Here is a 17,051-nt window from a genome sequence, read left to right as displayed (position 1 = left end):
ACAGAACTGGTGTAACTGATACAGGTTTGCGGACCTGCTTTTTTTTTATGAGACTAATTATATACATTGATATGATTTGAAGTAGGTGGCAGTTGCTATGATGAACAGCCAGCACACCATTTGGTAAGTTCTTGAACTTGTGTAAACACAGACAGAGCTGGTTCCAAAGGAAAATGCATAAATTCTGCGGCAGAAACACAACATGTCACTTCCACCGAGCTGAGAGCATCAAGAGAGGCTGGGGGTAATTTAAGGGTTCGTCAGACATTTTGCTGTCTTTCATAGTGAAGGTAATTTGATCCGGAGAAGTAATGGCTCATAGAAATCTGCTATTCATTACGAGGGAAACTACATTTAAAACAATAAATAATAAGTAGGTAGAGATATTTGATATATTTTTAATAGAATTGCAAATGTGTAAAGTTGTTAATCAAAAGAATGTAACCATAAATTATACGAGCGCGCTATGTAGTACAGTTTGAAGGATCTGGTACAGTCCTGATTTTTTAAGACTTGATTTCTATTTTGCTCCATTGAGCCCCTTTTTTTTGTTTCATCCGAGGAGAAAATAGCAGCATGTGACTCAGTAATTTCCAACATCCATTGCTGTAGTCAGATTCACACTTGTACTCTTCAGATGTGCCAGAGTGTCATTACTCTCCTAACTGTGTTGCTGAAATTGTTTTGTCCCTTATGTCGGGGTTTTTTGGTGAGTATTTTTATGCTTCGGGGTCTCTCCTTTCTCTTCGCCTGTCGAATTTCAAACCGATGCACAGCATGGCTTATGTCGCTCTTAAAAGCCACCATGGCTGATATTTCACAGAGTTGCTGCAGTGTTGTGCAGTCAAACACCCATGCCTGCTCAGCGTCTGATCAGAAAATAAAACCGTTCCTAGAATTTGAAAATGAGGTCTCTAGGTAGAAAACCTTTTGTTGGAATAGATGCAAGGGAACGGGTAAAGTAAATCACAGCGTATCCTATGGGCTCAGCTCCTGCAGTGAATTAATTGTCACGTTCTCCTTCTAAGTGGGCTGAATTTATCTGGCCATTTACAGCCGGTAATTGGACCATTAAAGAGCTTTTGTATGCTCCTGGCAACATATGGTAAGCCTGCAGAAGAGTGACTACATGTGAGGAAATGGTGCAAAGGAAAATGCGTTGACCTCAAAGCCACAGACCAGCTGGCGTGGATCCCTCCACTCTGCTGTTTGGTTCTCAAACAAAGTAGAATCAGCAAAGAGCTCATACAATTCTTCACTCCATTTTATTTGTTGCTTTCTGTGCTGATTTTACTTTTAACATTTTTTCTTTGCTTGCATGTGTGCCCACAGGACATCTAACAGCAGTGCAACCCTCTCCTCGTGCGTGTCCATGGAGCCGTGCACCTGTCCAGAGGAGTCCATGTTTACCGCTTTATCTCATGCTGATGTCACCTTCCGCAAAATGGAGGGCTACCTGAGGACGAGGCAGCTGTGTGACGTCATTCTGGTGGCTGGAGACCGACGGATACCTGCACACAGGTATCTATTTTTGTTCGAAGAGTTTTGTTTACACAGTAAAGATTATTTTTTATCAGAAAGGTATAAAACACAAACTAAGCATTAGCTATTTTCAAGGAAACCTTTCTGACATTAAAAGTAGTTCATGCAACGCCTTACAAGATTTTTTATACCTTTGAACTTTTGTGCTTTGCAGCTACAAATTCAGTGCATTTTATTGAGATTTAATGGAAAAAATAAGTCTCTGGGTTTTTTTTTTGTCCTTTTCCTTCCACTTCATATTTATGCCCCATTTCATTTTAGTGTAAACCCCTAATAAAATATGTTGAAGTTTGTGTTTGTAACATGACAAAATGTAAAAGGATACTATCATAGGGTATGAATGTATTGTATATAGTATCTAGAAACAGTGTATCGACAAACATGCATACAGAAATCACAGAAAAGGCTAAAGAAGGCTTTGACCGGCTGCAGGAGCCTCATGCTCTTAAGAACTCCTGTTTTACCTCCACACCGAGTCTATAAAAGTCAGCTGAGTCATGCAGCAGTCACCATATACACAAATGCTTCTGGTCCATATCCCTCGGCTGTCTCTGTAGCTCCTTTGGCCAATGATGTAACAGCAGGGTCCAAAAGAACTCCTTCACCAGCAGGAACACCACCTTTCTCTGTCTCCGCCTCTGCCTCATTTAATTATGTCCTCCAGGCACAGATGGTGACAAAGACCCATGCTCTAATGGTGTTTGTGAAAAAGTGTGTTTATGCCTCTGAAGATGTTGGTGAGATTTGTGCGCTCTCTGTTATGTCTCTGAGTAAGAATGCAGGAATTGGACATCTTTCCCAAAGGGTGTTTATTTAGTCATTAATTCAATTTATGTGCACATTAAAACATATTTTGTGTCAACACAACATGCAAAAATACAAAGATTGTCCACAGGTAAAGAAAAATAAATGCAGTTATGGGATTTTTTTCTATGTGTGTTCAGCTCAGTGTTGAGCCTTCAGTGCTCATTAAAATGACCAATGAAAACCAAAATTGCATTTTATATTACACATTCTTTAGTATGACGTTAAATATTATAACCCAACTCTGCTGAAGTGCTAGACTAACATTAGCCTGTTTCCACTTTGTTTTGATATTACTCATTAACAACTGGATTCAGCATATTTTAGCCAGTTTCAATAAATTGTTTGTGGACAAAGCTCATACTGAAAACTTTTCTTCTGTTGAGTAAACTTCTCATTTCTCTTTGAGCATCATATTAAGTTTAATGGCTAAAGTTTTACCTGCTCTCTCATAGACAGCGGGGAATATCAGAGCACAATCCAAGGAAAGCAATAATACACAGACAAAACAGAGACCACAGCGGCCAACGTAGTCTCTCTTTCACTGTCAGCATCATCACAAACTGCAAAAAACACTTGGGTTTTTAGGAAGAATGCAGATTTGTTATATCAGCAGAATAATATGCATGGGCTTTAAAAAAGATTTCCCTGCTGTGCACATGAAAGATAGTCAGACTTTTAAACAATGTCTGCATTGCTTCCTGGGGTTGTGGCAAGGGAGACTCGATCAGAGAGTCTAAAACCGATCTTTTTTTTTTTTTTTTTTTTTTTTTTTCCGGACACCAAGTTGATAACTGGGATCAAACCGGGACATGCCTCACTTTCATTAGGAATACCTCCATTTCTTTTAAAATTATTGTGTATTTTGTCTTTACAGAAATATACAATCATTTAAAACATAAATAGTGTGGTTTTGAAATCTTGCTTGCTTAGATCAACGTTTTGGTTCACTGCTGCTCTTTAATTTGACAAAGACAGCTGACTGATTTAGCAGAAGTACATTTTGTAGATTTACGATTATCTGTCTGTTAGCTGTTGAAGGATTACCCTCAAATGTGGCTCTGCAGGAGATTAGTTTTAATCTGGATCAAATTGGCAGTTCAGAGGACTGCCAGACAGGCTCACATATTTCGATACCTTGAGTCATGCCAGTCATCATGACTAACAGCTGGCCTTCCTGTAAACGTACATATTTCAGTACATGCAGCAAGAAAAGTCACAAGACTCAAGTCAGTCCCTCATGACTTGCTTGTTGTGTTTTTTTGTTCCCTTCCCTGTTTGAGTGTGAATTTGCAGTTTGGTGCAGGAGGGGAAACACAGACGAAATGTCAGTTTTCAGTTCTTGCCCACCTTTCCTGAAGTCAGCTCGCCGGTTTCCTGCTCTCCTCTCTCTGCCATTTTGTTTCATCTGTTTTTCTTTTACTGTATTGTGACGCAAAGTCCCACCGTCCTGTCTGTGCCGTCAGCGGCGACCCGTATTTGTGTTTGTGTGCAAATAACCAGCTGATGTGTGTACACTGCTCGTGTCGCTCGTAGCAAGTCAGAGACCCACATACAGATTAAATGTGCATTTGTGAGTGTGTGAGTCAGAAAGAGAAGAACAGAAACACCTGTCTGAAATTTTGGCTGAGCAACTACCTGCTGACTATAGTGTATTTTGACATCTTTGTCTGCACAGCGCAAACCTGGACCACACATACACACACACACCTTGCTTCAGGCTATCTGTCAAGGTCTCAGTGTCACTCTCAGTAATGAGATTATTTTCATGTGCAAGGGTATGCACACACACATGCACGCACACACACACAGTGCATGCACACATATTCAACTCTCCATGAAGTCTAAAACGCGTGCGGTCATGAGCATAAGCGGTGAAGGCACAGTAAGCTGCATTTAGATGAGCACAGTTGCCTTGTGGGAGCCACTCTGCAAGTTATGATTGTTTTCATTATCAAATAATCTTTTTTTAATAAGTACTCACATCCATAGGAGTGCGCTGATCAATATTCAAATGTAGGGGGAGAAAGGGATTGAAAAGCCTGAGAGTCCTCCTGAGGGCGGAGGTGTGATTTTTCCGCTCTTTTGCACAGCACTCTTCTTCAGTCGTACAGCACTTATCCCCCTGAGGCCTGTTCTACTTAACTTGTCCTTCACCCCTATTTGTGGCGCACACTTTCCGACTTTGAAGTTGTGGAAGAAAACATGTTTCTTTGGACTCGTTTTTAGGTCAAACATGTAAAATACACAACAATGCATCATTTCTTAATCAGGCATTAACTAGTCCCCCTGGATTTCTATGGAATCAGAGGCTTTGCTTATATTTTATTTAATTTTTTTTAAAGCAGTGAAATCATACTGGATAAGCTGAGTTGGTGCATTGAAAAAGTACTCACACCCCTTGCTGTTTTTTATTTTCTTTCGTTACCACCACAGACGTTATTGTTATTTTATTTAAAATTTTATGTGGAAAAACCAACATAAAGTACTGTGTAATTGTCAAGAAGTTGGATAATTATACACAGTGTAATTATACACAGTGCATTTTCAGTTCTAAGTCTCCACAGCTTAACGCTGCCATCACTGTGCTTCATTGATGGGTTTTTGTGATTAGTGTGGTGCCATGGTTTGTTTTCCATTATACATAGCAATTTGCATGAGGGACAAAAATTTCACTACAGTCTCATGTGACCAGAGAGCAACTTTTTCCACTTATTGCTCTCCCATGAGAGGCTTGTATTTTTCAGTGGCTTTATAAAAGACAAGATTTCTGGGGCTTATAACAGATGGACGTGAGCCTGAGATCCAGATTTGTGCAGAGTTACAATGGGTATCTTGGCAGTTCCCTTGATTCTTCTTCTTGTCGAGCCTGTTATTTAGGTGGATGACCGTATTCTGGTGGGTTTGCGTTTATGACGTACTCTATTTTCAGATGGTGGACTGAACAGGGCTCTTTGAAATGTTTATTGCTTTGGAGATTTGTTTTAGAGCCTATCCCTGCCTTAACTATATCCCTGACCTGTCTGCTGTGCTGTGCTCCTCGGTTTTTCATGTTGCTGTTTGTTCATCAGTGTTCTTTAACAAACCTCTGAGGCCTTCACTGAAGAGCTGCATTAATACTGAGATTCAGGTACTAACATCTGGACTTGAAAACTATAAATGCACTTTTGCTGATCTATCAGATACATGGATTGGATACACAGAAGGTTGATGTTGTAGCAAGGCAAAAAGTGAAAATGTTCAAGGTGTATGTGTACTTGGGTAAGACATCATATTCCTACCCTACAGTAGAAAATACCGGAAACAAAAGGCCTTCAGAAGCTCTGCTTATGGGCTTGTCATGTTGTGTCTCGTCTCCTCGCGTTACAGTCTCTAGGTTGACCTTTCCCTCTCTGTTCTGCAGCTTTTCTCTTTCACACCAGATTCATCCTGCCATCAAGGTCAGATCTGTCTGTTCCTCAATTACAGCTGCCCATCTCCTCTGACTGATGCCCTTTTTCTCTTCCCTCAGACTGGTTCTCTCATCTGTGTCTGACTACTTTGCGGCCATGTTCACCAGCGATGTGCGGGAGGCCAAGCAGGACGAAGTGAAGATGGAAGGGGTGGACCCTGAGGCGTTGTGGGTCCTGGTTCAATACGCATACACAGGTGCATAACAGACTGCTGTTTTTAAAATGTTCAACTTGGACTGGGCGATAAATTGATTTTACGGATTAATCAATTTTTTTTGCCATCTTGTTTGACAAGCGTGAGTCACATCATCCATTTATTTGGACTTTGAATTCAAATCAACTCTACAGCAAGAACGAGGGCTAGGCTAAGATATTTTCTTTTAAATTACAAGAATAAAGTTGGAATATTAGGAGAAATTGGAAGCAATTTTATAAGAACTCCAACACAAAAAATAACAAAAAATTAAAATGTCTGGCGAAGTTATACTTTGATGTACGTTTTGCAGATACTTATCACTAACAATGCTTTGAAACCATCATAAAAAAACAACTGTCTATTTTGAAGGAAGAACCACACTTTAGATCTTGATAACTCGCTTGATTTTTGAATTTATTCTTGTTAAAACAACTTTTGTCTTGTAATTTTTTTATTCTGGTAAAATTGCATCTTAATTCTGTTAATATTATGACAATTTTCCCTCTAGTTAAATAGCCTACCCCTAATATTCCGGCGTACAACTCACCGAAGTGATTGAAATAAAAGGCAAACTTTGGAAACATTTCTGTCATTTGTATTTTTTATTTATTTATTTTTTTAGAAAAGAAAGCAAGAAAAAAATGATAAAAATTTGATCTGGTGCAAAAGAGTTGATCTGCCCTATTTTTAACCTGTCATTACAAAATGAACTTCTTAGGAAACTTCCCAGCTTTAATCAGTAAAAGTGTCTTGTAGGCCGTCTCGAGCTGAAGGAGGACACCATCGAGTCTTTGCTGTCGGCCTCCTGCCTGCTGCAGTTATCGTCGGTGGTCCAAGCTTGCTGCTCCTTCCTCGTCAAGCAGCTCCACCCCTCTAATTGTCTCGGCATCCGTTCCTATGCCGACGCCCAGGGCTGCCATGACCTGCAGAGAGCCGCTCACGCCTACACCATGGTGGGTGCAGAGCTGCTTGGCGCATATGGTCTGTGTAGCTCCACAGTCGGTGAATTGATGGCAAGACATGAATGAACAGACTGACTGGGAACGATTCTGCTCTCAGAATGACAAAGGATGACCTTAAATGAAAATAATGAAGCTCACTAGGTTTCACACAGCTGTGCCTCTTACATCTGAGCAGCCGTCCTCTGTGAAATTTTGCTCCTGATAGCAAATTAGCTTCTACTTCACAATGCATCAGGCCATTATTGCCACAAAAGATGTTTTTCAGCTCATAGTTGCTATGGTGACTGTGAAAAATCACCTTCCCTGTCCTGATTATTCTCTTTCTTTTCTTCTGATTCTTTTGTGCCTTTAAACTCACTTTTTGTGTATGTTTTGGTTAGGAGTAAAGTTAAGGTTCAGTCTAAAGCTAAAAATGTTTTTTATTTTTCTTTATTGTCTTTGTGGTTTACTCGCATAGACAGTGGGAACCTTCAGTATTTTATCACTCACTTCCTTCTTGACTGTGTCTTCGTCCATCAGGAGCACTTTCTGGAGGTCGTGGGAGCCCAGGAGTTTCTCGTCCTTCCAGTGGAAGAGATGGAAAGGCTGCTGACCTCTGATGACATCAACGTGCCAGACGAGGAAACCGTGGTGACCTCTTTGCTGAGTTGGGTCAGTCACGATCCCGCCACTCGGCAGCGCCACCTACCGTCGCTTCTGGCTCACGTCAGACTGCCGCTGCTGCAGCCACAGGTTAGAGCTGCAAAGAGTTCCTCCTCACTTGTTATACAGTAGTCTAAGGTAAAACTGTGTGAAGCAGCTGCAGTGAAATGCACACTAATTTAGCTTTTCTATAAATTATTATTTTGTCTTAGTTCCTGCTTTCAAATCCATATCGGCTACATGTATCAAGAAATGTCTCATTAGGTTACGGTCAGTATTTAATCAGGGGCTTTTATGAGATGATTGATTCATACATGATCTTGGAAATGTTCTTGCAGGATGTTTCTAGTCTGTAATTGAATAGATTTTCAGTTTCCACTGAAATACATCAGATCCTAATCTATGATTAGGAAATATTCTGTGAAACTAGAGCCTTTTTTGTGGCCATTTTTATTCTCTTTGGGTTGCACTGCGTGTTTGCATGCATTAAACAGGAATTAATTGGTTTTACTTCTGACCTGCAGGATGTTTTCTGCGACCAGATTTGTTTCCTTCTCCCCTTTCATTACCTCCTCTTGCTTACAAATGGCCTCACTCTCAACCCATCTCACTAACCTCTTCAGACAGTTAGAGGGACAATAACAATTATGTCTGCTATAGATTGATTCTATTTGTTTGTCCAGTGGGTGAAAATGCGCTTAGTTTTTAGTCTGTCCTTGCTGTTTTTTTCTTGTTGCAGAGACTGATGCTTGAAATTCTCAGCAGAACTTCACTCACTGCCTGAGGCTGTAGCTGCTTTAAACGTAATTAATCCTGATATCACTCAAAATGCAGCCAAAAAAATTATTTCTCTTCCTCTCCTCTAACCATCTTTTCTTCACTGTATAATGAAGAAATACTTGCAAAAGTGTTCATACCCCTTAAATTTGTTCACCTACAACTGCAAACTTTAATGAATGTTATTGGGGTTTTTCAAGCCGGTACCAAGAAATACGTAAATGTAATTTTATTTAGCCTCTCAGAGTTCACACCTGGCTGTAACCATAGCTGCAGGTCATTTGAGTTATTTCACTTTAACAACTTTCCACATCTAGAGATTTAAATTTTGCCAATTATTTTTTGGAAAATGGTGTCTTTGAACTAACATTTCCAGGTTTTTCAAGTTATTTTTACTATGGCCCAGTCAGTTTAAACCTGAACCCAACAAACACAATAACATGTTTTGATCTAAGCTGTTCTATCGTAGATCTGCCACATATTGGTTTCCTTTAACTTTGCAATTAGGCACACCCTTGTATTGATCAATTCATAAAATCACAATGAAATACATTAGAGTTTGTGGTTGTAATGCAACAAAATGTGGAAAAGATCAGTTGGTATGAAGACTGCAGATGAAGCTTAGATTTTATACTGGACAGTTTTTTTGTTTTTTTGTTTTTTTTCATCAGAGCTGCCTCTTCTCTTACATCCAGCTGCTTTTCACCTGAAGTGAAGTATAATGAATGAGTGCATTAGATGGATGACTTTGCCCCCCTCAGCTAAACCCACAAGTAGCAGTAACATGTTATCAGGGGAGAAGATTGATGGCAAAGGGGTAAAGTGGCAAAATGGTCCTGGAGCAGAAAGAGGGACACAGAGCCCCAGGCTCATTCTGCCTTCTGCACTTCATCACGTCGAACAGCCACTCCCTCTGCCAGCGCCATTTCAAACCGATAACCGCATTAACATTCAGCAACCCCATGAGCTGTGAAATGCCAATAAAATGACATATAAACTCACGCAGGCTACCTGATCGATACTCATCAACCAATTATTCAGCTTTCTATCTGGGCTACCACTTGATTACTCGTCTAGACGGTGTCAATTCCTTGGATTAATACCTCTGATCTCTGCTCCCCTTTACCTCTGTCACACACGCACACACACGCACGCAGAGACACACTCTAGATCTAATCTTCTCAGGCAACCATCTGTGGCTTGGTGCTCCAAACTGTTGTGCGACAGTTGGTGTGATTTTTGTCTTTTTTTTTTTTTTTTTTTGCGAGACTGCTCACAAAAAATCCAAAAGCAGAGCGGTTGCTCCAGAACATGCTACAAAAACAAGCCGTTATGTTTGGGGAAAGCAGGACAGATGTACCACTACTGTAGTCAGCCCTAGTAAGAATGTTTAAAATCTCTTAAAATATGTTGATTTTTATTAGCAAATCATCACTTCCTACTGTAGATTTAAAAGAAAATCACAAACCACCTCCTTTCTGGCAATGCTCATGCTAGCCTCCTCGTGCCAGTAGGACAGCACTACAAGTTGTACAAGTTTATATATTTCACGTGGCTGGATTATCAAGAGAGATGCTTCAACAGCAAATGTTCTGGGCGGCATCATAAATGCTTAATAGTAATCATGTGTTTTCATTTTATTATCATTTCATCCTGGACCCGTCCAGAGTGTTGTTGCAAAAATCTTATTTTTGGTCTCATCTGACCAAAGCACTTGGTTTCACATAAAATTACAGTAGTTTAGCAAACGTCACTGTTTTACATTTGTGATGGTAGGATGCTTGCCTCAGAAAACATTCAGTTCACATCTTTGCTATGGAGACTTGGGCTGTATATTAGAAAATCTCGTGAAAATTATAGCTGTTTCTTATTTCCTCTTGTTCTCATCAGCGCTTCCATCAATCTGTGACCTTCAGCATTTTGAGCAAAATCTTTTGCGTCCAGTACCGGTGAGAGACTCTGTCCAACTGACTAAAAAATTACATAAGCATGTAAAATGCAAGTTAACATAACTTGGGTTTTATCAATTAACAATTATTGCGCTCCAAACAGTCCTTAGCAACATAAATATTTCACTTACTTATGTTCTGATATTGTGATGTCAATATATTTTCAATATATTGTGCAGCTTCAGACCAGATTTCTTAAGTCTGGGAAGCATTGATGTATCCCTGTAGTTCAATGTTGGATTCCTAATTTAAAAAATACACTTCCACCTTCCTCCTAACAACATGTTCAGCTTCTGATTACAAAGGTTGAGGATGATTTCATTTCGACTTTTATTTTTTTTTCTGTAAAGCAAGACTGGGGTGAAAGATTGGAGACTCCTAAAGCATGAAAACTGCACACAGCTGCGGGATGTGTGTTTCTCTGCGCATTAGTGCTCGAGTGCGCTTGTTTTGAGTGTATGGCGCCCACTCTGCCTCCTACATGCGGAAGCCGCTTTGGAGGACAACGCAGCTTTTCGCTCTGCACACTGTGAGGTAGAGAAACGCCACGGAGGAGAAGGTGGGACGCCGGCGGGATTCGGTCTTATCTCGCCCTCCACATTCAATCCTTCACAGCATGATGGATAAATGACCAGAGAGAAGGACAAACATGTTTTTCTATATCTGTCCTTCTGAGGCACACACACACACACACACACACACACACACACACAGATGGATGAGTAAATAGGGCTGACTGTAATTTGTCGCTCTGTGATTGTGTGCAGCTGAAGCATGGTTTGACCCTGCCGTGTAAGCTGCTTATCCATTTACCATGCTTGTTTTGCGCTTCTACACTTCTAGCTGTGAAATTAAATTTCCTATTCAGTGATCAAGTTTATTTACGTGGGGCGAGCCTGTTCTTCTCTGTGCATAGATATGAAGGAGGAAAGCACACGCTGCAGGAAAAATCTTGATCACATACAGTGCCTCTTGGGGATATTATTCATACCCCGTGGACTTTTTCCACATTTTGTCACATTATGAATACAAACTTTGTATTCGTAATGTGAATGCAAAGTTTTTGATGGACTTTGTATTCCATCAGTACAAAGGAAAATGACTCATGGTGGGTAGTGTGGTGTATATTTATACTGTGCTAAACGTTGATACCCCTAAATTAAATCCATGCCTAACAGTTAACATCAGAAATCACATAATTAGTAGTTATTTGTCCTTTTGTGTGTATTTTAATCTATGCATTCTCCAGCTGTTCAGTCAAGGTTTGTTAGAAAACATTAGTGAACAAACAGCATCATGAAGACTTGAAAACCGCAGAAATATCAGGGAGAAAATCCAGAAGTGTAGAGCAGAGTAAACATGCGGAAGATCTGATCAAATTAAATAGAAATTTGTGGCTATCATATAAAAAACCGTTTGAAGAAAGTGGAAAACATTATTCCTACTGTGATACATGGTGGTGGCAGCCTCATGCTGAGGGGATGCTTTTCTTTACCAGGAACAGAGAAACTGGTCACTGTTGATGAGAAATTGAATGGCGCTAACAAGAGGAAAAACCTGTTGGGGGTGACAAAAGAGGCAGAATGGTTTATATCAGCTCCAGGGCCTTTAGTGGCTCCTTGGACATTCTCTGGCTTAAAATAATAATCAACTTGTGTTTTAAATTTGCATGTAATAATAAGTGTTAGAAGCTTTTTTCATGTAATAAATTGATTTTTCACAACAGAATGAAACATTTTTCTCTATATTTTCTGGGCTGGTAGAGACATTACTTGCAGCTAGTTGTGTTCTCCAACAAATCCATGCCACACTGAAGGATTTAAGAAAATCTTACGTTACATCTTTGTAATAGTTTATTTTAGTAGGTCACATAAGTTGAAATAAAATATATTGCAGCAGCTGATGGTTATAATCGGGAAAAATCTCAAAGAATATAAGTATTTTCACAAAGAACTGTGCATAAACATAAATTAGTATTACACACACACACACACAAACACACACCTATCTAAATGTAAATCATTCAATAGTTTCCTTCAGGGAGAACCTGAATCTCTCCATCCTGCTTCTACAGGAAGTCATTTCCTCTGGATGTATTTTGTGAAAGCGCCTGGTGGATTGTAGGGCTTCGAGCTGCTGCCCCTAGCTGTTTGTGTGTGATGAGGGTATTGACTGCAGAACTGATGAGTTGCTGAGAACAGATTAGTGCTCATGTGTGTCAGATGATCTGTGTGTTTGTCAGAGAGCTGCAGCCGCTGATAGTTTCTCCTAATCTCCCAATCAATGGGAGGACAGCTTTCTTTAGCTCCCCAAACCTCCTCAGTCAGTGAGAACATGAAAACCAACACGACCTTACGTCCCCCCCTTGCACGTGTTTCCTCAGTATCTGTTACATGATACTGTGTGTTGATGTGTGCATTTGTTCCTCCCACATGTTCAGTTCTTGGCTGACCTGGAGTCCAACCCTCTCCTCCGTGACAGCGTGGAGTGTCAGCGTCTCCTGATGGAGGGGATGAAGTATCACCTGCTGCCGCAGCGCCGGCCCCTGCTGCAGAGTCCTCGCACGCGGCCCCGGAAGGCCACGGTGGGGGCCATGTTTGCTGTGGGTGGGATGGACGCCTCCAAAGGTAGAGCAATCACTCACAAATACAAAGTTGCACAATGCTGAGGTGATGAATCTCTGCTCTGTTTCCATGAAGGAAGCATTACGACCTACAAAACAAGCAACTCTGGACCAAATCCAAACCACCATAAAATACAAAAAGCTAAACTTATATCCATCACAGCTGGTTGTAAATTAAATCTGGTTAGAACGTGGTGTATTTAAGAAGAAATGTGCTCTTCTGAAGCGGATGATTGTGCAGCTAACAGATTGCATTGGTCTCCATAGACAACTCTGGTAGGAACTTGACATTTAGTTGCCATCAAAATAAATAGGATCTACATTTTAGGCTAGAAATCTCTGCATACAAGCTCAAATGTAATTTTACACCATCAAGCATCATTGAAATTTACAGTTGCAAAATATTTTCAGCCAAATATCTTCTGGAGAAAAGTTTGATGAAGTTGTATAATAAGGTCTATGTTCACATTGACCTGAAATGTGTTTGGAGTTGTGAAGTTAATACTTTCAAACCTCAAAACGTCCAGCCAACTATAAAGCGTAGTGGTGCTGCCAGCGGTACTAATGCAATGCACAAAGTAGAAAAATGAAAATGTTTCACTTTGACTTTAAATCACTCGGTAAAACTTGGACACAGTTGGGTTTTCCAAGAAAGCAATGATCCCAGCACACATCAAAACTTGCTGTGACATGAATAAAGCTGGCCGACATTAAGCTACTAGAAAAGCCCCAACCTTTAAAGTAATAATAAAAACAGATTTCACTAGTCACATGTGAATAAATAATGTAAAACAGTAGAAATCTTCATTTCAAGGAAGCTTCTTCCTCTGATTTGTGTGTGTGTGTGTTTGTTTTCTCAGGTGCCACAAGTATCGAACAGTACTGTCTGCGTCGGGACACGTGGAGACAGGTCGCCACCATGAGCGGACGGAGGCTGCAGTTCGGCGTCGCTGTCCTCGACGGCCGTCTCTACGTGGTGGGAGGCCGAGACGGACTCAAGACCCTCAACACCGTGGAGTGCTACAATCCACATAGCAAAACCTGGAGCGTCATGCCTCCCATGTCCACACACAGACACGGCCTTGGTGAGGTCACAGTCAAAAGGGTCTTTCAGTCTTTATTCGTATCCATTTCCTTTGTTTCACTGAGCATTGTTTGTACAAGTGGCTCTCTTGCTTTGTGAAACACTGAAGTCAAAAGTCACTGTCCAACCAGATCTTCACATCTGCACTGTGTAAAAATCATTAAACAATTCACTGTTGCAACAATACAAACAGCATTTGAGTCTTCAGGTGGGGGAATCATTCATAAGGAATGCTGTGCAGCTTTTACATCAGGGCTGAAACAATTAATTGTCAACTAATTTAGTAATCGATTAATCAACTCAAATATAAAGACTCAAAAATGTCCATTTGCTGAAAAAATACCTTCATCATATTCACAGCAGTAATTAATAAAAATTTCTACAAAAAATGTACATTTTGCATATAAGATAAAAATACCTGTGTGTAAATATGTGTCAGCCAAAACTCCTCAAGTGACATATTTTTAGCTTCACCTGGTTCAGATTTACTAAAGGAAAGCCATGTCATTGCATTTTAGGTAATCAAATGTTTATTTTCTTACTTGAAGAAGTAATTGAATTACATGTTTATTTGCATCTTTTAACGCATTTATAATATTATAGAAAAAAAATTGTAAGGGTATGAATGAAAAAATTTGCAGAATGCGCCACTTTTTTATTCAATTTAATTGTCAGAATAATCAATTACTAAAATGATCATTAGTTGCAGCCCTATTTTATACTTGTCCCCGTGTTTAAACGAAGGTGGGGATCCAGACACATCTGGTAGCACAGATGTTCAGGCGGATTAATCCCAGTTTGAACGTGTCGGCGTGCTGCTACCCCTCTGCAGCTATTGGCCTAGTTTTGGTTGCCCCCACACAATCTGAATTCACTGCCCTTTTTCTGAAGGAGTGAAGTCAAAGAGCTTGTTGGAGATGTTTATCCAGATGTTTGATCTCACACCTGCTTGTTACTGCAGGTGTGGCTGTTCTAGAGGGACCTATGTACGCAGTGGGAGGCCATGACGGCTGGAGCTACCTCAGCACAGTGGAAAGGTCTTCTATTATTCTCACTCCTACAAGTGTTAACAATTACAGAATAACCCATTGTGCTGTAATTAAAATGAGCTATAACAATGTTTATAATTATAGCTCGACGCTTATCGATTTATATGTTTTCACTCCATTCAAGGTGGGACCCTCAAGCTCGCCAGTGGAGTTTTGTTGCTAGCATGGCTACACCCAGAAGCACAGTGGGAGTGGCTGTTCTCAATGGAAAGTAAGTGAAGTCTTTGTGTCTGTATTATGTTATTTTGCTTGGCTGCATATGAAAAAAAGAAAAATTAATGTTGGAATACTATAGTCCTGAGATCTCAGGTAACATCACACCATATGTGTGACGGAGAAGTCAATTTTAAAACATTCACAAATGATATTTAAATGTTAAATATCTTTAGCATCTTATATTGGTGTTACATTCCAGATTTGAATTAATTGTTTGGTTGGAGAAACAATGTCTTTGCCGTTCTCATAAACAGATGTTTTGCCAAACTTGTTTACAGTTCAGCGTCTTCTCAGTGTTTCTGTCCAGCACTGCAGCTGCCCATATGTCACTTGCCAGTAGTTCATGCTACAACCATGGGGGTAAAAAAAAACAAAAAAACAACTAATTAAGAAGCATCATCTGGTGCCTTTGGTTTGGAACAAATTTGCCAACACCTCTGCTTTCTGCTCCTGATTTCAGAGTTTTGCTGACACAGGTTCAGAAACTGCTGAGTGACCATGCAGGTTTTAATAGCAAGATTTACTAAAATCAGGCCTTCCACGACAAAACCGGTCCCCACTCTGAGCCTGATGACCCATGTTGTTTTCATTATTGGCTGCCTCAGTGAAGCTTTTCTTTTTAGATGCTAATTAATGCAGAAATAGGTTTGTGCCAGCCGTGCTCCGGAGTAGCCAGTGTGGACGTCTGTGTGTGCTTTGGTGAGTGTGCCATGCATGTGTTTCCTCTGGGCTTTTTGCCTGATGGAGCTCATTACTTGGTTGACCGGCTCTGTCGCACTTTCTTCTTCTCCAAAGTGTCAACACTGATAGCCGCGGACGTGTGTATGTGTGTGTGCACACTCTCACACACTCTTTGGTTTATGATGACAGACAACTTAGAGATGTGTTGCTCCGACAGCGTTGGCTTAATGTTTTTTGCTCAACTCTTTTATTTTTTTTTTTTCCTTTTTCCAAAACTCTTCACACCTTTTGCCATCTGTCTTGCTGTCACAAGCTGAAAAGGAGGGGAGAGAAGCGAGAACTATTTTGTGTGTGCATGTCCAGAACGGCTTACTCTGCCCTCTGTTTTCCTCAGGCTGTACGCTGTTGGAGGTCGTGACGGCTCATCCTGCCTGCGATCAGTGGAGTGCTTCGACCCTCACACAAACAGGTCAGGGAGGCTTGAATTGCCCTCTCCTGCTTTATTCCACACAAGAAGCAGGTTTTCCTCCAATGTTATCTACCTACATATCAAATGTGCAGCAACATGAATCCTAGAATCCTGCCTTTAACCTCAAAGAGTTCATGGTTGAATGGTTCATTAATGGTGTTGTTCTTGTAATCTACCTGCAGGTGGACTAGCTGTGCTCCAATGGCTAAAAGGCGTGGAGGTGTGGGAGTGGCCACGTGGCACGGTTTCCTGTACGCCATCGGAGGTCACGACGCTCCGGCCTCGTCCCTGGCGTCTCGATTAAGTGACTGTGTGGAGAGGTGAGGCTGCCTTTAACTTGTGTGTGTTTTGTCTTATTGTTTGTCTATGACAAATAATGTTATGGGAATATAAGGTTTAGTGTCCATTGGGGCTCGTGATTATGTCAGTAATCAATTAATCTGATGATTTAGCGATTAAACAGGTAAAGAAACTGGCACATTCTGCAGAATTTTCATTAACCACTTAAGCCGTTTTTTTATACAATATTATATTGTAACTTCTTTTTTAAAATAAGCAGTACTGTGTATTGCTGATCTGATCTATTAACATTTTTGTTATTGTCA

The 17,051-nt window shown here is 40.5% G+C and overlaps 1 protein-coding gene across 1 annotated transcript in view; it reads left to right on the top strand.

The window, feature by feature from the left end:
* The window catches only part of klhl5 (kelch-like family member 5), a 34,554-nt gene that overhangs the window by 10,517 nt on the left and 6,986 nt on the right, over positions 1-17,051 (top strand). The window contains exons 2-11 of the mRNA XM_015032365.1: positions 1,333-1,521; positions 5,858-5,994; positions 6,751-6,947; positions 7,476-7,688; positions 12,765-12,951; positions 13,808-14,032; positions 14,993-15,068; positions 15,205-15,291; positions 16,372-16,446; positions 16,629-16,766. Coding sequence (XP_014887851.1) covers positions 1,333-1,521; positions 5,858-5,994; positions 6,751-6,947; positions 7,476-7,688; positions 12,765-12,951; positions 13,808-14,032; positions 14,993-15,068; positions 15,205-15,291; positions 16,372-16,446; positions 16,629-16,766 — 1,524 coding nt within the window. The remainder of the gene's footprint in view (positions 1-1,332; positions 1,522-5,857; positions 5,995-6,750; positions 6,948-7,475; positions 7,689-12,764; positions 12,952-13,807; positions 14,033-14,992; positions 15,069-15,204; positions 15,292-16,371; positions 16,447-16,628; positions 16,767-17,051) is intronic.

Source organism: Poecilia latipinna, unplaced genomic scaffold (genome assembly GCF_001443285.1).
Source record: "Poecilia latipinna isolate Pla-1442-1.1 unplaced genomic scaffold, P_latipinna-1.0 Scaffold237, whole genome shotgun sequence".
Lineage (NCBI taxonomy): Eukaryota > Metazoa > Chordata > Actinopteri > Cyprinodontiformes > Poeciliidae > Poecilia > Poecilia latipinna.
The sequence above is the reverse complement of the archived record's forward strand: the minus strand, read 5'-3'. Positions and strand labels throughout refer to the sequence as shown.